Here is a 19,748-nt window from a genome sequence, read left to right on the forward strand (position 1 = left end):
GGAAGCATGTCTTAAAAGACATGCTGCCACTGATTGGATTCCAAAACCATTGTAAGCCAATCAGGTACCCACTTTTGAAAATAAACATAATGTAAGAATATATCTGTTGCTTTTATATATTTGATTTTAAACAAGGCATCAACTTTGTGGCAGTGGCTTTAAGTCTGTATTATAAATTAAATTAATACTTCCTTGGCCAACATTAAAATATAAATTTATTAACATTCTAGAAAAGTAATGAAGGTTCCAGAGGCGTGCTATAATTTGCTGTTTGCAACCTCTGGAACTACTGGTTTTATTTACTAACTGCATAGTCCCAATTTGCAACTTCAAAAAACATAATAAAATTGAGGGGAAAAATGGATGAAATGGCTCATTTCAGCAAGACCACTTTAGCTTTAGCAACGTTAAGACCATATAAATTATAATAAATAAAGTGAAAGAGAGCTAAGCATTCCAAAAGAAAATAGTGGTAACTCATGAAACAGTATTCAATCTAATAGTTCGTCTGCCTTCTATGTTACCTAACGTGTTGACATTGGTTTGAAAATTGGTTGATGAGGAACTATGTACATTTTCTAAAACCTCCACCATAAACAAAGTAAACATAATGCATGACAATATGGAGCAAACTCGTTTAGTCTGTTCCATGAAAACCTCTAGTATTTACCCAGCACTTAAATGAGCATTCAAAAAGATCCTAATTATAGCCTGCTTCCAAGAAAGTCAAGCTGATGCAAACATACTCTCTCTGTGTTTGTGTCATTCCCGGTTCTGAGAATTGCTGTTCAGTATGACAGAGGTTAAAGCAAACAAGTCAGACCTGGAAAGTTTTCATGGAAGTAAGAAGCCAGCTAAGGGAGAGATTTCATGCGTGTCTGACTAAATGAAGTTATAGTGTGAGTTCCCACCTCAACAGACATGAGGTGATTCATAGACCTCAAGACAGAACCCCCTAGAAAACCTGACTTCTTGAGTTCTACTGTCTAAGGCAATGCTTGTTTCAAAAATCACATGCATCTCCATCAAACTGAAATGCAATCATGTCAGCACAGATGCCTCTCTGCTGAAGTAAATTGTCTGTTTGCTCCCACACTTTAGCAAAAACTCTTCTTTCTATCCAATCCCTAACCCAACCTTTAAGAAGAATAAAACAGAATTATGTCAATGTGCCAGTAAAAAGTAAAATTACATTTTTAATATTAAAGAGATGGAAGCTTGAACACACACTAAATCTGTGCCAAGGTCAAGAGGAAGATTCAGATTATATGGCTTCAAGTCTCATTCTAAACATAAAATTATTTCTACCTTCTCTTTTCAGTAATCAATAACCCCAAAGGTGACAAATATTGTTTAGTGTTAAATGCAAAGCACTCAAAAGACTATGGAAGAATAAATCAAAATCTAAAGGTGGTATAAAAACTAAAGGTGCATTGTTTGCACAATTTTTCAAAAAGAGGAAGCAAAGATAGACCCGACTAACCTGAACAACATTTGTTTGCTGTTCCAAAAATACATCAGTTTCATAAGCCTACAATTAGGACTCATTTCAGACACCAAAGTTTTAGACGCTAAAAAAAATTTTGTTAAGGGTATATCACAAGTAAAATAAAATAAAATCAAGACAAAAGTGGGTAAAAGTATTTCTACAGCGATCACTTAAGTTTCTAATTTGGGGAGCATTACAGCAATCAACACATAACAGTACTTCAAAAGAGGAGGGGGGAAAAATATGCCTCAACAGCCTCCCTCTAAAAGATGCCAGCTCACTGCCATCATCAAGTATCTTCTTTACAATGTCATTAACCAAACTGCCTAATGAAACATCCATTTCCAAGTGACAAGAGGTCAACATTTTAAGTAATGGTGAGAGGGGCTTTAATACACTAACTTTTGCTAATGCCAACTTGCTTTAAATACCTAAGCTTTGAAGCGAGCAGACAAACAGATTCAGTATAATTTTCCCAGGTTTTGTGGGGGTCTTTCTAGGTCTTCTGAATCTTTCAAACCTAAATATATCAAAATAATTCTACGCGATGATAATAAAAGCAACAAGAATTCAGCTACCCTTTCACTATATCACTGAAACACTCAGTATTCACACCACTCTATTCACATTAATTCTTCACACAGTTCATGCTTTTGCACCCTTGCCTCTGTCGTCTGTTCCTACCTGTTGTCGCCTCCAATTCTTATGCTTCGTGGTACGGAAAATGAACCCACAAACTCCACTCAAATCCCTACAGTTTGGCAGAAAAAGCAAGTTTTGTGACGTAACAAGCACATTCTCAGAACAGGCAGCTATCAACAAGGAATGGTGCTGCTCTCTGCAAGAAATCCAACCGTCACTTTAGGGTGAAAAAGACCCTGTCTGTTATATTTGGAAGTGATAAATCATGCCGTAAAGACTTTCCATAACAATGGCTGATGATAAGCATTGTAACTTTAAAGCAATCAAAAACTATGACAGCCCACTCCCTTCTGCCCCCCCCCCCAAAATATTATATTCAAGTATTTCTGCCAGCTAGCAAAATCCTATGTTGGCAGCTACCCACACAACAGGCAATACTGCATGAAGAATCACCTAATGGAGCAGGACTGAATTAAAACAAAAACTTACACATGACTATAGAAAACTAAAAGAGGAAAAAAAAGAAGAGTCATATGCTTGAGAAAGGTATTTTCATGTATATAAAAATCATATCAACTAGCATCAACTAGTGATCAACTAGCATCTGAATTATCCTCATGACTAAAAGCTAAACTGAAGCCTAGTGGAAGCAAAAATTATAACTGATTATGCCAGATTTGAAGACGACTTTAAAACTCAGATCTCTGAGAAAGCATTTATGTGGTTAAACAAATGTGCAAGTTTATTGCACAAATTAGTATGCAACACCCTCACAATTTCATTTAGCATCTAAAAACATTATTCACAATGTTGTGAGCTGAAATTAACTATATTTATTTGTATATTGATGGAGTCAGCTCGTGTTATGAAATTTGCATGTAGGAAAATTATTTTCTGCTTTCCATTACTTGATGATTATTTTTAGGTACACACAACTATGCTTATAATCTCTATCCTACATTTTAAAACAGCAGAATATATACATAAGAAGTTTTTCATATAATAAAAAGCCAGTCTGTCCATACATACATTTATTATTAAAGAGAGTTTCAAGATGAATTTTACTCCAAGCTTCTCGGTGGTATTTGCTGCTAAACAGTTAGTTGTTAGAGATCATTGGAATCTAATCATAAGAGAGAAACATTCAACAAAACTGAAAAAAAACCCAGCAGTCCTAAAACCAAAATACGTACTTTAGAAAATACTTCCAATACTAAAAAGCTGATGCTGTAAAGGCATAGGAAACTAGCTGGGAAAAAAAGAAAAGCTTTAAGTATTACAACCTCCCCAAGTAACTACACTGACAACAAACAGAATTTACCTCCAGAGCAGATCTCATTTGTATCAAACTTTAAGAAAATTCCAATTCAGTATTAACCATGCATTTAATGTATTTAATATAAATTTGAATAGTGTCTTAAAGCTTTACATAGGAAGTTCTGGACAGCAGTATACAACTTAAGACTAAGGTAAAATAAGAACATACATGAAAGTTAAATAGGAAAATAAGTTATTCTTTAGTGATAAAATAGCAAAAACTCATGCATTTAAAGCAACCTTTTTTAAAAAAGTCAATAATGAACACAGCAGAAAAATACACATATCAGTTGAAGGAATTACACTTTCTTGGAAAGATTTCATCCATGCATAGTTCATAAAAGACTATGAAGTTTAACTGTGTACTGGGAAAGGTAACTTAAAAATAGTATCAGTTCCACTCGTGGACTTAAGATTAATTCAGCTATGTGTTAACTGAATTACATTTTTCATCTCAACATAAATTAATCAAGGTGGAAAAACGGGATACAATTTGGATTAAAAGCCCCCAAGACCTTACGAGTAGACATTGAAAAAGGAATGTCTCTCATAAGAGAGGGAATAGGAGATGGTTAGTTCTGTGGCTATGAACATCTGAAGCTGAAAGTTTTAGACAATTGGAATACAAAGGCCTGAGACTGAAGCAAGTTACCAAGAATTAAGAAAGGATGTGGCCTATAATGTATGAGATACTCAGTGGCATCTGTGGACCTACACATTTTTAACCTTGTATCAAATGCACCTTTTACACTGAGGTACAAGCTAAGGAATCTTACATTTACTTCACAGCATGAGCATATATAAGCAGCGATGACAGTGTAGATAATACACTGTAAATTAACATACGTGGCACATCCAATGGCCTAAGAACTTTACCAGTTGAAACAGACTAATAGCCAAGAAAAATGATCAGGAAATCATTTGTGGATTACACTAAGAATTTTGGTAGTTAAAGCAAATGAGTTATAAATCAATTGGACAGAAGAATTGCTATATTCCTAGACATTCTTTATGGCAAAACCATTCATGGAATTACATTGTTTTGTATAACATAACTTCAGAGGTGATGAAGGAAAAAAAAAAATCTTTGATAGGCTTAGTCATTAAATGGTAAATATGACTGTAGGCAAGGACAACATAGTAAGTCTTTGACAGGTATTGGTAAAAGTAGTTCAAATTAGCATAGCTTTCTTCATCCCTTGGTAACGCTATCAACAGAAGTTATAGCAAATTATAAAGTATGCTGCTATCTATACTTAAATTACAGATTTTAGCAGTCTAATCCTTGGGAATTAAATGCAAAGTAAAAAAACCAACTTCTTGCTCACCATGAAAGAACTTTTTAATAAGCTTAATTGGCACCATCCCTTTTCCTCATTAGAACAGAACAATTTTTTTTCAGTATTATAAAATGAACAGAATAAGATAGCATCTAGTATAGTTTATTCATCTCTTGCCAAAAATTTCCAGTACAGAAGCTGAACATTTAATGATTTTAATTAATCTGATGTTTGTAAGTGATGAGCATTTACTCTTCTCATTGAAGTCAATAGGTTACTAAAGCTGGGCAGCTTTGAACAAAAGGACAATTCCCATCCTTACAAATTCTAGTAAGTAACTCTAAGCTACCTACATTTGAAACTACTGGTCCCTGGGAATCTACATTTCTCTAGTGACAGCATATCTATGATTCCAGAATTTAAATCCTTCTAAACTGATACTCACAATGAATAGACTTCTCTTATTTTTATGTAGAGCTGGGGGAGCACATGGTGCTAAGCAGTAACAAAACGTGCCAATCCCCTACTACAATTTCTACCCAAAGAGCTGAAAGGGCACAAGCCGTAAAGCACAGGAAATGCAAAACACAACACAACACAGACAGAATGACAAGTGGTTGTTATTACTGAAATGCGTTACAAAATAAGTGGATTTTCAGGATATTTTTGAAGGAGGATAGTGAAGGATCTTTACGTACGTTAATTGGGAGGCTGTTCCATGTGTAGGAGGGCAGCGTGGAAAAAGACACAAAGTTGGGAGTGAGCAAAAGAGACAAAAGGGGAATTAAGAGCGATGCTTGGGAAGTGCTGACAGTAAAGGAAATGAAGACCAAGGTTAAGCCAGAACCAAGAGTGCCTTGAACATGGCTAACTTTATGCAAGGGAGGAAAAAGAATTCCTGGCAAAGGCTTAAGAAGCAAGGAAACATGGGCAATTATACAGGAAAGGAGAAATGATTTGTGTAGTATGTCCCATAGAAAAAAAAAGTAGGAGAATTAGGAAGCGGGAGACCAGTTCACATCAAATAACTAGTGTAACAAACATTTCAGTCTCAAATAATGGAAAAGAATTAACATCACTGAGATTATGACCAATAACCAGCCAGATGGGAGTAGTAAGAACATTAGACTGCAGTGATTTTTTATCTAAAGCTGTTAAATCATGTGAAAAATCACCATGTAGTGTAAAAACCACATGCCCAAAATAAATTCACATGGAAAAGGTTAGGAAAAAAGTGCATTTAAACATGCATTTAATGTAGCATTAAAATGTGTTTGTTGTGGTTGTTCTATAAAATGAGTAAACTCAATTGTTGCACAAATAAATTCTGTCCATACAGGGTTTTAGCTGCTACCTTCCTGTTCATCATCAGTGTCACCAGTTGTGAGAAATACACAAATACTCAGTGTACACTGAACTTCAATGAAAAACTCCAAACACAAAGTTGCTACCCCATAAGAGAAATCAAATTAAATATTTTTAAAGCGCATGAAGGGGAATGAAACACTATGACTTTACGTGTTCTGAGCCAGAAGTGTCTTTTTGCATGGTCTAAGTTTCCTTTCCTTCCAGAGTACGTTTTTGTGTCACTTACAAGTACATATTCATTAACTCTTGAGAGCTAAGTACAAAACAATCGAGCAATTTGTCACTAACACTAGTAACAGAAACTTCTATATTACTAAAGCCTTAAAAAATACTACTGGAATTAGTATTATCACTTCCCCTCCTTGCCAGTATTTTCAAAGAAATTATAAACATATTGATTATTCTTAGTTACATGTTTTATATCTTTTGGGTTTAAACACAAATCCAGGTCCAAGCAACTCACATCTTATCGATAGGTGTGGAGCTTGAATGTTTGTATCTGAGTTCAACTCATGATGTCATTAATGTCCACTTCTACAATAGATTAAATTAAATCATATCATATTTTGACGAAAAAACAGACATTTAAGTCTCTACTCCTCTTCCACGTAGCGATAGTCCATCAGTAGGCCCAATTAGCAGTGCTTACTTTCCGCCCCCCCCTTATTTTCTTTCCACTCATACACTCATAAATTCACTGTTTAGAATTAGATGATTGAATGTTGGTCACTTCCACTATATCTCTGTGAGAGGACTCAGTAAAGCAGTCCCTCTCCTCTTTTCTTTCTTTTTTTTGTGTGTGCATGTGTAAAACTGCAGGAAAAAGAAAATATTAAATACTTTTCTAACCTATTTTAGAAGCTCTCAATTTAGGAATGCTGTCTTTAATTCCAATTAAAGCTTGTAAGAAAATTCTTCTAGCTTCAAAATGAAATCTCACTTCAAAAAATTCTATATAGCCCTTTTCAGGTTTTAAAGTGTAGAGAGCACAGGATGTCAGTTAGATTCTTAACTACAGAGCAAGAAATTTATGCATCTCTGCACTATATGAAGGTATGCTGTGCACTTCAGTTTGAACAAGCTTGTATCACACTACCTCAAACACTCAGGGAAATCTGTACTTACCCACAAATCATGTTCAGCATAATCAAACAGCAGCCAAACCTTTCTGTCACTGTGAGAAAGGAATACCTTCTGCAATGCAATCACATTAGGGTGCTTCAACTCTCGTAAAAGCTGCAGAGAAACAGAGAAGCTCTTGTTACTTCTGTTCTTGTTAAGAAAAGCAAACACAACAACAACAAACCAAAACAGGTCTTAGCACAAAGAGCAAACAAGTAATCCTAAAACAGGACCTAGAAGAAAAAAGTGCCACTGATTCAGCGCATTATCTTCCAAATGTCACAATCAGGAACACGCAGCCTCCGTGGCACGGGTTGCTGTTCTGCAAGCTTGGTGAACCATCACTAGCTACCCCTCTCTCTGCCCCACGCTCAGCACACAGCTGCCCATCCCACCTATTCATCCCACTCACCCTCAGCTTCCATCTTAAAGTTGAGGATGTTATTACATACAAACGTAACTGTTCTTTTATCAAAAGGTGAACATCAGGATTTAAGGATGCCAGAATGAAGCTTGTGCAGCCGGTCCAATTCTTTGTGTGGACAATACAGTTCTTGATCACCACATAATTACTGTCTTACCAATAATTTTCTTTTGCATCAGATCCCTGCCTCACTTGCCTGGAAGCCTACAGGGTGGTGGTTCTCAGCACATAAGGGTGTTTTCAGAGAAATGTTTACCAAAACCCTTTTTCTAATGGTTGTTTCAACTACTGTGCTGTAATCCAGAAATAAAACCAAGCTTATTTACAGCTTGCCAGAAGAAAACTAGGTCTCGTGACTAATTAGACAGCACATTAAAGCAGGCACTGCTGCCGAAGTCACCCTTCTGCCAGATTAAATCAGTCCTCAGGAGGAACTGGGAAGCAGCACTCCCAAAAACATAATTTCCATGGAATCACTTTTTCTTCCCCCCTCCATACTGCAGTCAAAAGAATGACTGATCACTTCTGTTTTAACTGAAAATTGCTTGCATCTGCAGCACTAGTTTATAAATTGCCAAGAATCAATTTATAATGGCAAAACAGTAAATGGAGCAGGTTCCAGGGCAGATTTGATAGAAATGAATCTTCCCTTTTTTCACATTACAGAAAAAGACTCGAGATGTTTAACTGGGGTGGGAAGGATTAATTTTAAATTATATTATCCTTTGGCTGCACAGATATCTGTCAAGACAAGAAATCTTCTAAAGAATATTGCACGTGTTTAAATCTATTCCAGTTTTCCAGCAAATGAAATAATTTAAATGCCTTTTCTACCAGGCAGTAAATCTCTTCTTTTAGTTTCTTCCTCTCCCTAACACCAAGTATTCCTAGCTCTAACAGAAAGAAGTTCCTTGCTAATGAACTGATCAATAGGCATGCCCAGGTATCACTTAAGTGGAAAAAAATCATTTTTTCACTTAAATAGTAACAAATTGCAAAATTATAAGCTAACAAAACCCTTGAGACGGAAATGGTCTCTCTTCAACATGCATCAAGAGATCCTGCCATATACCTTGTCTTTCATAATAGTAAAAACTACTTCCCATTTGGGATTTGATGTGATGCCTCTGCCTTTTTTCTCTTATTTTTTAATAAACAGTTCTTTTCATTTTAGGATCATTTTTAAACTAGGGGGAGGAAAAAACATTATAGTGGAGGGAAAAAAACATTATAGTAGACACTTTTTTATTATTATTATTACTATTAGATGCCTTAAAAGACATTGTTGGTAGCAACAGACATCTAAAATAATTCCAACTTCTTTTTTAAATAATGAAATAAAGCATTCTCTTAAAATAAGTTATACTTTGCGGTAAGAAACAGTCAAAGAGAATATGGTTCCATATCAAATGCCAGCATATAATACACAAGTTAACAGAAATATGCAGCGCACAAGAATAGAAAGAATGCCTAAAGCGTTGTGCATTAACAGAAAGGTGCCGTACAAAAACGAGACAGGAATGTATATATTCTTGCAGCTCTCAAACACCACTCCACGCAGAGAACCTGTACATAGCAGTGGTCACCATCTGTCAGAGCAGCCTGATTAATAAATGAAAACTGAAAACTCTCCTTTTCATGCAAGTCATGAAAAACAAGACTTTCATATTAAAGAAAGCAGTAAATTTCTTATCCAAAACAACGACATACACTCATTCACAATGAGTAAGTTGTTTCTAATGCACTGTTTTCCTCTTTTGATTCAACGTAGATGATACAACAAGCATCCTTATCCAAACTCAGCGTTTTTCACACAATAGAATCAAACTTGTTCCTGGTACAATCTTAAACACCGTTTTTTTTGTAACAATCATGAGAACATGAGGAAGAACATGAGGAAGAATGAGAACACTATGCTAGCTTTATTCTACACGTGTTGAGTTTCTAACAGAGTATTTCTGTATCTGACCTGGAGATGAAGAATAGAGCACTCTAAGGCCCGCAAACAGTCTCTGCAATAAAGTTCCAACGCTGTATTTTTCGCTACCGGATGACTATTTATCATTGCAGCCATAGATGACAAGAACTCCCACCAAGCCAACAACATCTGTTTAGGCAGGTTACAGACAACTCTCTACCCACCTGCTTCTCAAGTCTGCTCTGCTCAGAAAAGGTAGCAATTTTTCTAAACAATATTGCAAATGAACATATTAAAAGCAATAAGATTATTTTTGAAGTTGCAATCTAGAAGATGCTGAGATGTTCCCAACACCTTAATCATAGGGGCTACAGCAGCCTTATAAATAACATGGTATTTTTTTCTCTCAAGAGGAGCAGTTACAGAGCAAAACATTTCAGGGACATGAGTGCTTACACAACTTAGATAAGTTATATTTAAAAGGATAGTCATAATTTGTACGGAACATTTTATGGACTTGATTCACTGACTTAAACTCATTCTGTAATTATTTAGACACAGACCAATATTAAAAACTAGACTGAAAACTTGTCAAATCATCATGTAACAGAAAATACTGATATGTTATTAAGAACATGTAAATAAGCTTTTGTGTTACTGATTCTTTACTCCAACAGATGAACAAATTTGTTAATTAAGGAGGAAGGCACCTCAAATTTTTTGTTATTCTCATCTGTCTGTCTCAAGTGAATGTTTTAGCACTTATCATGGATGGCCTTTTTGGAAGTCCTTTTGTAGATTTAGCAAACAACAGACATTTATGCCTTCTTGTTCTTCTACTGAGCCACAACCATAATATAACAAGAGGCCATAAGAAATTTCATGTAAAATAGAGAGCTGCAAGTGGAAAAAAGTGGCACACATCCAAACCAAAACGGTTTTAAAGGCTTTGTTACATTCTGGCCGTCAAGACTACCAGTGCCACAGCAGCTGGTGCTTCAGCAGTGGGAGCCAGACCAAGAAAACATCAGCTCTAGAGTCCAACATACTGGGTCAAGAACCAGAGCTCTGCTTTAGCTACACTGGGCTTGCAATGGTGCTAGACACCAACCAGACAAGATCAAAATCTACAGCTTAGGGTAGAAGCAACTTGCATGAGTCACAAACAAAAATGTTAGTGAGATTTATGCCTAAAAATAATCTCATCTAGAGACGGACTACAGCAGAAGAGAAGATGACCAGAGGGACCGAACTGATGTTACTTAACAGGTACGAAAAGAGCAGAGATGAGGAGAGTAATTAAAAAAGCACTGGAAAGACGTGATCAGAAAGGAATACAGGGCAGAACCTAATACACAGCTATGGAAATCAAGTGACAGCAAATTTGAGACAAGTGTTTCAAAGACAAGTGTTGATCTAAGGTTTAGCTAAAAAGAAATCAGAGACTTCGGAAACAATATTTTCAGGTGGAAGTCAGTAACGTGAAGACACAGGAATGTATTTAAAGCTACTTCCCTCATGGTTCTATCAACTACCTACCCTAACGACTTATGTTTGACTAGAAATTTTGTCAATCTTTAACTTCTACACCAACCGCCTAACTGTATTGTCATTAATTTTTTTCTAAATGGCTTCAAAATTGTGTACTGCTTCAAAGGATGCCAGTTAGCACCTAGTTCTTCAGCTAACCCTAACCTTGAAAACAAAGACCTGACTCATCTCATGTTAGATTTGCCACTTTTGCGTTTCTGCCATTTTCTGCTATGAAGAGCTGGGGGTTCCTATTGCCTTTGTCCAGGGTGAGAACAAACGCAACTTCAAATTCTTTGAATAAAGGAGCAGAACAACTAATTTTTAAATATATTGTCCAAATAGGAGATATACAGCGGGGGTGGGGGGGAGTGGTGGGAAGAGAGATAATGTCATACGACTACATTTAGGTAAGACTTTAGCCTAGTCTAATGGCTCACTTCGCAGTTTCACTCTTCCCCTACTCACTTTATTAAGCTGTCACATACATCTAATGGTTAAGGCATGCATCTTTTTCTGAAATGACTGTATGTCCGTTCATCACCATAAGCACTCTTCACAAATGTGCATTTTAGCCATACCTAGGATCGCAAGGACAACTTTAGAGACACAGTAAGTCATTGTCTACAGCTTTTCTGCACCACAGATTGCCATATAAACTTTAAACATACAAAACAGATGAAATATAATACCAATGCTATTTTACTTAGGTCTCATGCAGAAGTAAATCAGTTTGCAGACTTACTTAATTCAAGTCGAAAGCTAGAAAGAAGAAATTAATATACTGTCCTAGTTAATTGAAAGATTCCAATGTAGTTGGCAACACTTTATTACAAAATATCAACCTGAACATAAAAAGGATCTGCAACTGCTAAGATTTATTATTAAGTGAACACAGCACTAGTTTAATAGTACTTTAGCTTATTGTTCCTCTAACATTTAAGTTCTGTCACACCCAACTTGCAGTAAAATGCTAATAAAAACCTGCCTCAGGTGAGTTACAGTACATTTCTTTCTTGGTAAAAGCATACAAAGCAGATTAGGTGGAAAGTTACTGAGAAGGATGGTTGGACTTGATGATCTTAGAAATCCTTTCCAACCTTAACGATTCTATGATTCTGAATTGTCAAGATCTGTGCAACTTCCACTGTCCTGTACAATGGCTTTCTTGTAAACATATTAGATGATTTATTATTATGGTCAAGAGACTTGTACAAGCATCTTTGCTCACCACAGCTCTTCGTCGATACCATGGTCTCAAATTTTCAAGTGATGCATTTGGATAGCCCAAATAACATGAAACAGCTTGTAGGATTCCAGGCAGCTCCACAGTATATGCAGAATTGCTAGCAATGTCTTCTGCTGTCTGACGAGTAAGGTCTCCCACGAGGGACACTGAGCATTTCCCTCACAAGAGAACGTCTCTTATAGGAGGGGAGGGGTGGAGGTCATGATGGGAAAGTCCCTGACGCCGAAGAAGTTAAGAGGCAACAGAATTGGTATAGAAGCTTGAAGCATTGGCAATGTAAAAGTGTCAGCAGTCAAGCTGAGTTAGACTTTGCATGGAAAGTCAAAATAAACAGAAAAGATTGCCTAGCCAGAGAAGGAGCACAAGAGAGTGCACAAGCACAAGAATAAGAAAGCAAAAGTGGGATATCATATAGTTTAAAGACAAAAATAAAGATCTAAAGTATTTTACCTCAGGTTTTAATGACAGCTACAATACTGATCATGGAAAGAATGAACACACACATAATGGAAATGCTTCACATTTAAAAAAGTAAAAATTAGCACAAGTCAGATACAAGCAGAACTCAGAGGCAGCATCGTAAGATTAGCAAATATAGCACATACATTTATAAAGGGGACAAGGAAAAGAGACAAAGCATGCAAAAAAATCATTTTGAAACAATTAATAAAAGGAAAAATGTGTTAACTACAAACTATCCTGATTTTCTTCTCCAATAACTGATTTTCTAAAGCAGATTTGTGCTCAAATTTCAACTCTATAAGAGCGATAAACACTTTGCCAGATGGGAAGACAACAACTGGAAGAAGTTTGAGATGAGCAAGAAAAAGGCAGCTGCTGGTGAAAAACACTTCAAGGTAATGTAGTCCTGTATACTAACTCTTTGGAGAGTTACCAAAGAATAGGTATTGTGATTATTAATAAAACCCATCTTAGCATCAAAACCATGACTGTGAATGAAGTTATCTGATTAAATAAAGGTGGCATTCCCAATGAAGGAGTGTGATAATACTTCATCTTTTATGATACTTTACTCTATAACTGAATAAACAAATGAGAACAAAAATGAGATGAAATCAACAGCACAAAATCCAAATTCATGCCCTTAGAAACTAACCAAGAATTTCTACTATAGACTAAGAAGTGCAAATGACAAAAAGGTAGAACTGGATTCCTATAAAACAAAGAAAATTAAGAGGGTAAATCTGATATTAGATATACTAGTCAAGGTATTTACAGGACAGAAAGGGATGTACTGATATCAACACATAAAAGGCTTCTGTGATGTATTTTTAAAATACTATACACAGTTTTCTTTACTTATGCTCAAACACCTCCCTCTCCACGCACGCGCGCACACACACAAAAAGATGAACTCACCCTGAAAGAGGCAAAGGGTGATCTAAGGAGCAAACAATCTATCCCTCAAAAGGGAAGAAAAATCTTGCTCAATTACTGTAACTAATCAAATATTGAAAGGAAATAAGATTGACATCCACTAAAATACAAAGGCGTGAGCATCAAAGATGAAAGACATAATTACGCTAAATTGCAAGGATGGTTCAAGAACAAACAGATACAACTGATAACAGATAGATTTACCCTGCAAGCTGGCATCTCATGAACATGACAGTTCAGGAATAGCTTTTCAATAGCAGGGAAAACAGCATATTTGATTTGCAGCTTGATCATCATTGGTGAAAAAAATATTACTTGATTAATTTTATATGTCAGCCACTAGATTCAGTGATGCAATGTCTATGTAGTATGTGCTTTTATAGGAGCCTTCGTGAAAGGTGGGTTTGGTGAGATTTTATTGATCATTTCCAGCAGATGAAAAAGATCACATACTGATTGGCAGCCATCTCCTACAATAATTTGGTTTAAACTCTTTGAACTTGGCCTACAAATTGTCTATCACCATATAATAAAAGCAACATTTCTGTGAAGTAGACTAGCAACTAGGAAATCTCTTGCTCTTTTGAGGTATAGAAAGTACTGCCTTCCCTCCCCCCAAAGAAAAAGACAACTTCTGAGAGACAGAAGGAGGAGAGTTACACTGTTCCTAATGTAAACAACATGATCAATTAGGAAGGCATTTAGCACATTTAAAAATAGTCAGACAGGACATTCCTCAAGGAAATAACTCTTGTAAAGAAACATTTTTTCACCATAGGATGAATAATGCTGTCTAGCTACCACCTGCAAAAGCAGGGCGAGGACAAACCCTTTCATCTCACTGTGAAGGAAAAGTAAGAAAAATTAAAGAAAACAGGAGGACAAACACTGCTCACACTACTTACACTAGTGAATCTTGCAATAAACATGTAACTCTGTGTCAGCAAAGACAAAACCTATAATCATCTTCAGAAACTTACTCTGAGGCCAATCTTGTCTAAGAGGTGTTCCTGTCTTTTACGCAGTTTACTTTGCTCTTTTGATCTACGTAGTTAAACTGATCTGGAACAATCTTGGTAGTTTCTTTGATGGAAATGAACTTCGTAATGAATTTAACCATTTTCAAGGTTAGATCCAAAACCTTTAACTGGCAGAGATGTGGATCACAAGAAGTCACAGGAAGGACTGAAGCACGAGCCTGATTGCTCATAAAAGCAATTGTATGCTGCAGAATTTTAAAGCTGCCTTCTTTCTTGTGTGATGAATATATTCAAAGCCTCTAGGGTCACTGAAGTTGGTTTTAAATTGAAGCTGGGGTTTTCAAAGGAACATAAAAATCATCATTTTACTCCTTCAGAAGCTCTTTTAAAATTCCAGCTTATTTAGATGTTATTAATCAAGATCCTCTCCTTCGTGTTATTAGTATTACCCTTTCCACATAGACCCTGTGATGCTTATTACCATACTGAGCTCATACTGCAGCTTTTCCCTCTGGGAGGTATATATGGGCCTCTCAAAATACAAAACAAAAGCAGGCAGCTATTAATTTTATTAAACTTGTAAGAACAGTCCTTTGTTAACTGTGCTACAGGTCCCAAAGTTTTCAGGAAGGAGAGAAAAAGATGGGAATTCTGATTACCACATTGAGAAACTACTCAAAATTCAGCTTTGTTTAGTGACCCAATTGATTCTAGAGTTTGAGATTTTCCAGTTTGAATTCGCTTTTGTAGCTAGAGAAATTCCACTTACAGAGTTACTGCATAACTGAATTTAAAAAAAAAAACAAACCAACAAGTCTTTACTTAACTGAACAGGTATGCTTGGTTCATTTATCAGTCCTCCCAGCTGTCAGCTGTCTGTGGGCAGGCACGTGTATAAGAGGTCTCATAAAAAGATGTAGGCAACTTCCATCTTAGACAGATACAGACATACACACCTCAAAACCAAAGAAAAACTGTCCAAAGAACTTCGGAAGCTAAAAGTTTAAGTGGCAGCTTAAGCTCCGCTTCAGGGAGGACATATTCTTTGTATACTGGTACGGTCAAGCCCTGTCCTTGGACAGCCTTTGGCATGCAAATCCAAGGTGGGGAGGCAGACTGAAATGCCGAAAGTACAACTGGCATAACTTACATGAGCTGCTAGGAGTTTACAAGGCACACTCCAAATGAAAATTAAAAAGCTAAAATATTTTAAATCGAGAGGTTAAGCAGACTCTCTTCTTCCCTCTAATTGTCCTACATGAGCACCCAATTTTCATCAGTTTTATCCCAAGCATTCCTTCACACTGAAACATCCCTCCAAGTCTCCTCCACACTTCCTTCCACCTTCTCCTTTCTCCACACTTCCATCTCTCTAAAGCACACAGCCTCCAAACTGTGAGGGCTCCAACCTCCCACAAGAGAGAGATAATTTTTTTTTTTTTAAAGTAAGTAAAAAGACACTGAACAGAATCTAGCCAGTAAAGTGCCAAATGTCAGGACAGGAAGAGGAAAAAACCTGCCCCACCCTCCTCCTATGACAAGGATTAAGAAAGTATTTATTCTATAAATATTTTCATTTCAGGAGCTGAAAACGGTCTGGCATTGCTAAATACCATTATTATTCTGAAACAAAAGCTTGGCAAGACTTTTCAAAAGTACTACAGTTTAACTAAAATAAAGAAACAGAAACTAGGGTAACTGCATTTTTAATTCTTGAAGTTCCCAGCAAAAGAAAATTAAGAAACTTTAGCATTTTTCTTGAAGAACACAGGAGGAAATACAAGTGTAATGATTCTTTCCATTTCATAGTTACCAGTATGGTATATACCATGGCATGCAGTTTTAAATGGAAAGAAAGAACTATTGTAAAATGACTCCCAAAAGAAGAATATTGTTACTTTTAAATACAACTATATAAGCAAATGCTGACATTAAGATCATGCTATATCAACTTAGCCCTAGTGCACATATTAAATATCATTTATTCTTACATTTTTTCTATAAAATACATCTGAATCATTATTGAGTTTCTGTATCTTCCTAAAGGATACCTTTAGGATGATCAAATTCTATACCTTCTCTTCTCTTAAAGGTAGCTCTGTAGTCAAGTTTGGTCAGTCTGACAGCGATTTAACAATAATTATTTTCCTCTCCATTGAAAGGTATAGAGAATTTTAAGCTCTGTCTCTCTCAGAGATTTTTTCTCCTTATTTGGCCTACAATAAAATAAAAGAACATTCATCCACTCAGATAACACCAACAACTAAATTGAAAACATCTATAGAAAGTAACCTGCTAACTAAAAAGCAATATGATAAGTTTGTCATTTCTGAAGACTTTAAGATACCCTGAATTTGCTTTTTGGTTGACTAGAAAAGAAATTTCTTCTACTATTGAGGATAAAAGAAATTTTCCATCAAACTACAAAGATTCTTAAACCTAAAGCTATATTAGAAAAGTCTTTAAAATGGACGAGAGAGAAGGGGGGGATGACATACCACTTTGCTAATATATCTTTAAAATTCAAAAGTAGCATCACATAATTCCACAAACTTACACGTTCATTCTAAGTTTTTAAACAGCAATGAGTTTTCCCTTGCAGTGCTTATTCTAACATTTACGCAGTTTTCTGATTTCCTAGCAACCAGTTACCAACTTGCTCTTGTGCTGTATCGCACAGAGAATAAACAGTGCTGGCAACTGAGGTATTCCAAAAGTCTTGTAGGAGGGCAACTAACAAGACTAGATATCAACTAACTTTTTCAAAGTAGGTTTTCCTCTCAAAAAGACTTCACAAAGATACATGTTATAAGAACCAGAATAAGAGGAATAGTGTTTTCGCAAAAGAATGGTCAAAAAGTATGTTTTTCCAACCTCAACATAATTAATTACGGCACCATAGTGACGCATCTCTTGAGAAGTAATAAATTTCTAACCTATGCAAAGGATTGGGCAGCGATTGCAATACTATCCTGAAAAGAACTCCCATAAAAACATTTTTACAACATGTTTTCCCCTTCATTTCTAAAGATTACTTATTATCTCCTCTACTTAATTGACTTTTTACTTAATCACATTATCACAGAATCATTAAGGACCTTCAAGGTCATCAAGTCCAACCATTAATCCAGCGCCACCGTGTCCCCTAAACCATGTCCTGAAGCGCCACACCCACACGTTTTTTTAACACTTCCAGAGATGGCGACTCCACCACCTCCCTGGGCAGCCTGTTCCAATGCCTGACCACTCTCTCGGTGAAGAAATTTTTCCTAATATCCAATCTAGACCTTCCCTGGCACAACTTGAGGCCATTTCCTCTCATCCTATCACTAGTTACTTGGGAGAAGAGACCAACAGCCACCCTTTCAGGTAGTTGTAGAGAACAATAAGGTCCCCCCTTAGCCTCCTCTTCTCCAGACTGAACAACCCCAGTTCCCTCAGCTGCTCCTCATAAGACTTGTGCTCCAGACAAGTCACCAGCTTCGCTGCCCTTCTTTGGACACGCTCCAGCACCTCAGCATCCTTCTTGTAGTGAGGGGCCCAATGCTGAACACAGGATTCAAGGTGCGGCCTCACCAGTGGCAAGTACATGGGCATGATCACTTTCCTGCTCCTGCTGGCCACACTAGTTCTGATACAGGCCAGGATGCTGTTGGCCCTCTTGGCCACCTGGGCACACTGCCGGCTCATATTCAGCTGGCTGTCAACCAGCACCCCCAGGTCCCTTTCCACCAGGCAGCTCTCCAGCCACTCCTCCCCAAGCCTGTAGCGTTGCATGGGGTTGTTGTGGCCGAAGTGCAGGACCCGGCACTTGGCCTTATTAAACCTCATACAGTTGACCTCGGCCCATCGATCCAGCCTGTCCAGATCCCTCTGCAGACCCCTCCTACCCTCCAGCAGATCAACACTCCCATCCAACTTCGTGTCATCTGCAAACTCACTGAGGGAGCACTCAATCCCCTCATCCAGGTCATCGATAAAAGATATTGAACAAGACCGGCCACAGAACCAAGCCCTGGGGAACACCGCTTATGACCGGCTGCCAGTTGGATTTAACTCCATTCACCACAACTCTCTGGGCTTGGCTGTCCAGCCAGTTCTTTAACCAGCAAAGAGTACACCTGTCGAAGCCACAAGCCACCAGTTTCTCCAGGAGAATGCTGTGGGAGACGCTGTCAAAGGCTTTACTAAAGTCCAGGTAGACAACGTCCACAGCCTTTCCCTCATCCACTAGGTGAGTCACCTGGTCATAGAAGGAGATCAGGTTGGTCAAGCAGGACCTGCCTTTCAAGAACCCATGCTGGCTGGGCCTGAGCCCTTGGTTGTCCTTCACATGCCCTGTGAGCACTCTCAAGATGAACCGCTCCATGATCTTCCCCGGTACGGAGGTCAGGCTGACAGGCCTGTAGTTCCCAGGATCCTCTTTCCAGCCTTTCTTGTAGATGTAGTAGTAGATCTACAAGATCTACTTGTAGTAGATGTAATGTTTTCATTAAATCAAATTTTCATTTTTGTGATACTCTTCCATTTTCCACAGTTTATACACTGCAAACTATACAATAATAATAATAATAATAATAAAAAATACAAGTCATTTGACAGTTACCATGAAACTGAAATCCAGATCTTGAAAAAACTTCCATCCAACTTCTTATACTTTATTAGCGATAACAACACAGACCTCCAACTTGGCAAATATGTTTACTGGACGCAGAAAAGAGTGAAACTCTGTGCCTCTGCTTTTGATCCTGAAGTTCTGTATCATATGATATGAAAGTGTCCCGGTTTTGCTTCTATACAGACCCGGAGCACATCAAGCACTACAATGCCGAACTGCTCAACACCCATCTCACATCTACACCCAAGATCCGAAACCACCTGTAAAATTCAATCGGTGAGGGGTTCTCTCAGAGGATGTATAACAGATTCGGCTCTGTAACAAATTGGCTGGGAGACTGCCAGCATCTCCTCTTAATCTGATAGCTCAATAACCAAAGCACTCCCACCAAGTGGCAAGCCTGGCTTCAGTCC

General features: G+C 37.3%; 1 protein-coding gene across 2 annotated transcripts in view; it reads right to left on the bottom strand.

Moving 5' to 3' along the window:
* The window catches only part of CDK19 (cyclin dependent kinase 19), a gene marked incomplete at both ends in the record, with an annotated part of 132,433 nt that overhangs the window by 72,784 nt on the left and 39,901 nt on the right, over window positions 1–19,748 (bottom strand). For both annotated transcript variants that reach the window (XM_081997319.1, XM_081997318.1), the window contains one exon: window positions 7,222–7,332. In XM_081997319.1, the coding sequence (XP_081853445.1) occupies window positions 7,222–7,332 (111 nt within the window). The remainder of the gene's footprint in view (window positions 1–7,221; window positions 7,333–19,748) is intronic.

This window comes from Phaethon aethereus, assembly GCF_964289735.1.
Source record: "Phaethon aethereus genome assembly, chromosome: 3".
Taxonomy (NCBI): Eukaryota; Metazoa; Chordata; class Aves; order Phaethontiformes; family Phaethontidae; genus Phaethon; species Phaethon aethereus.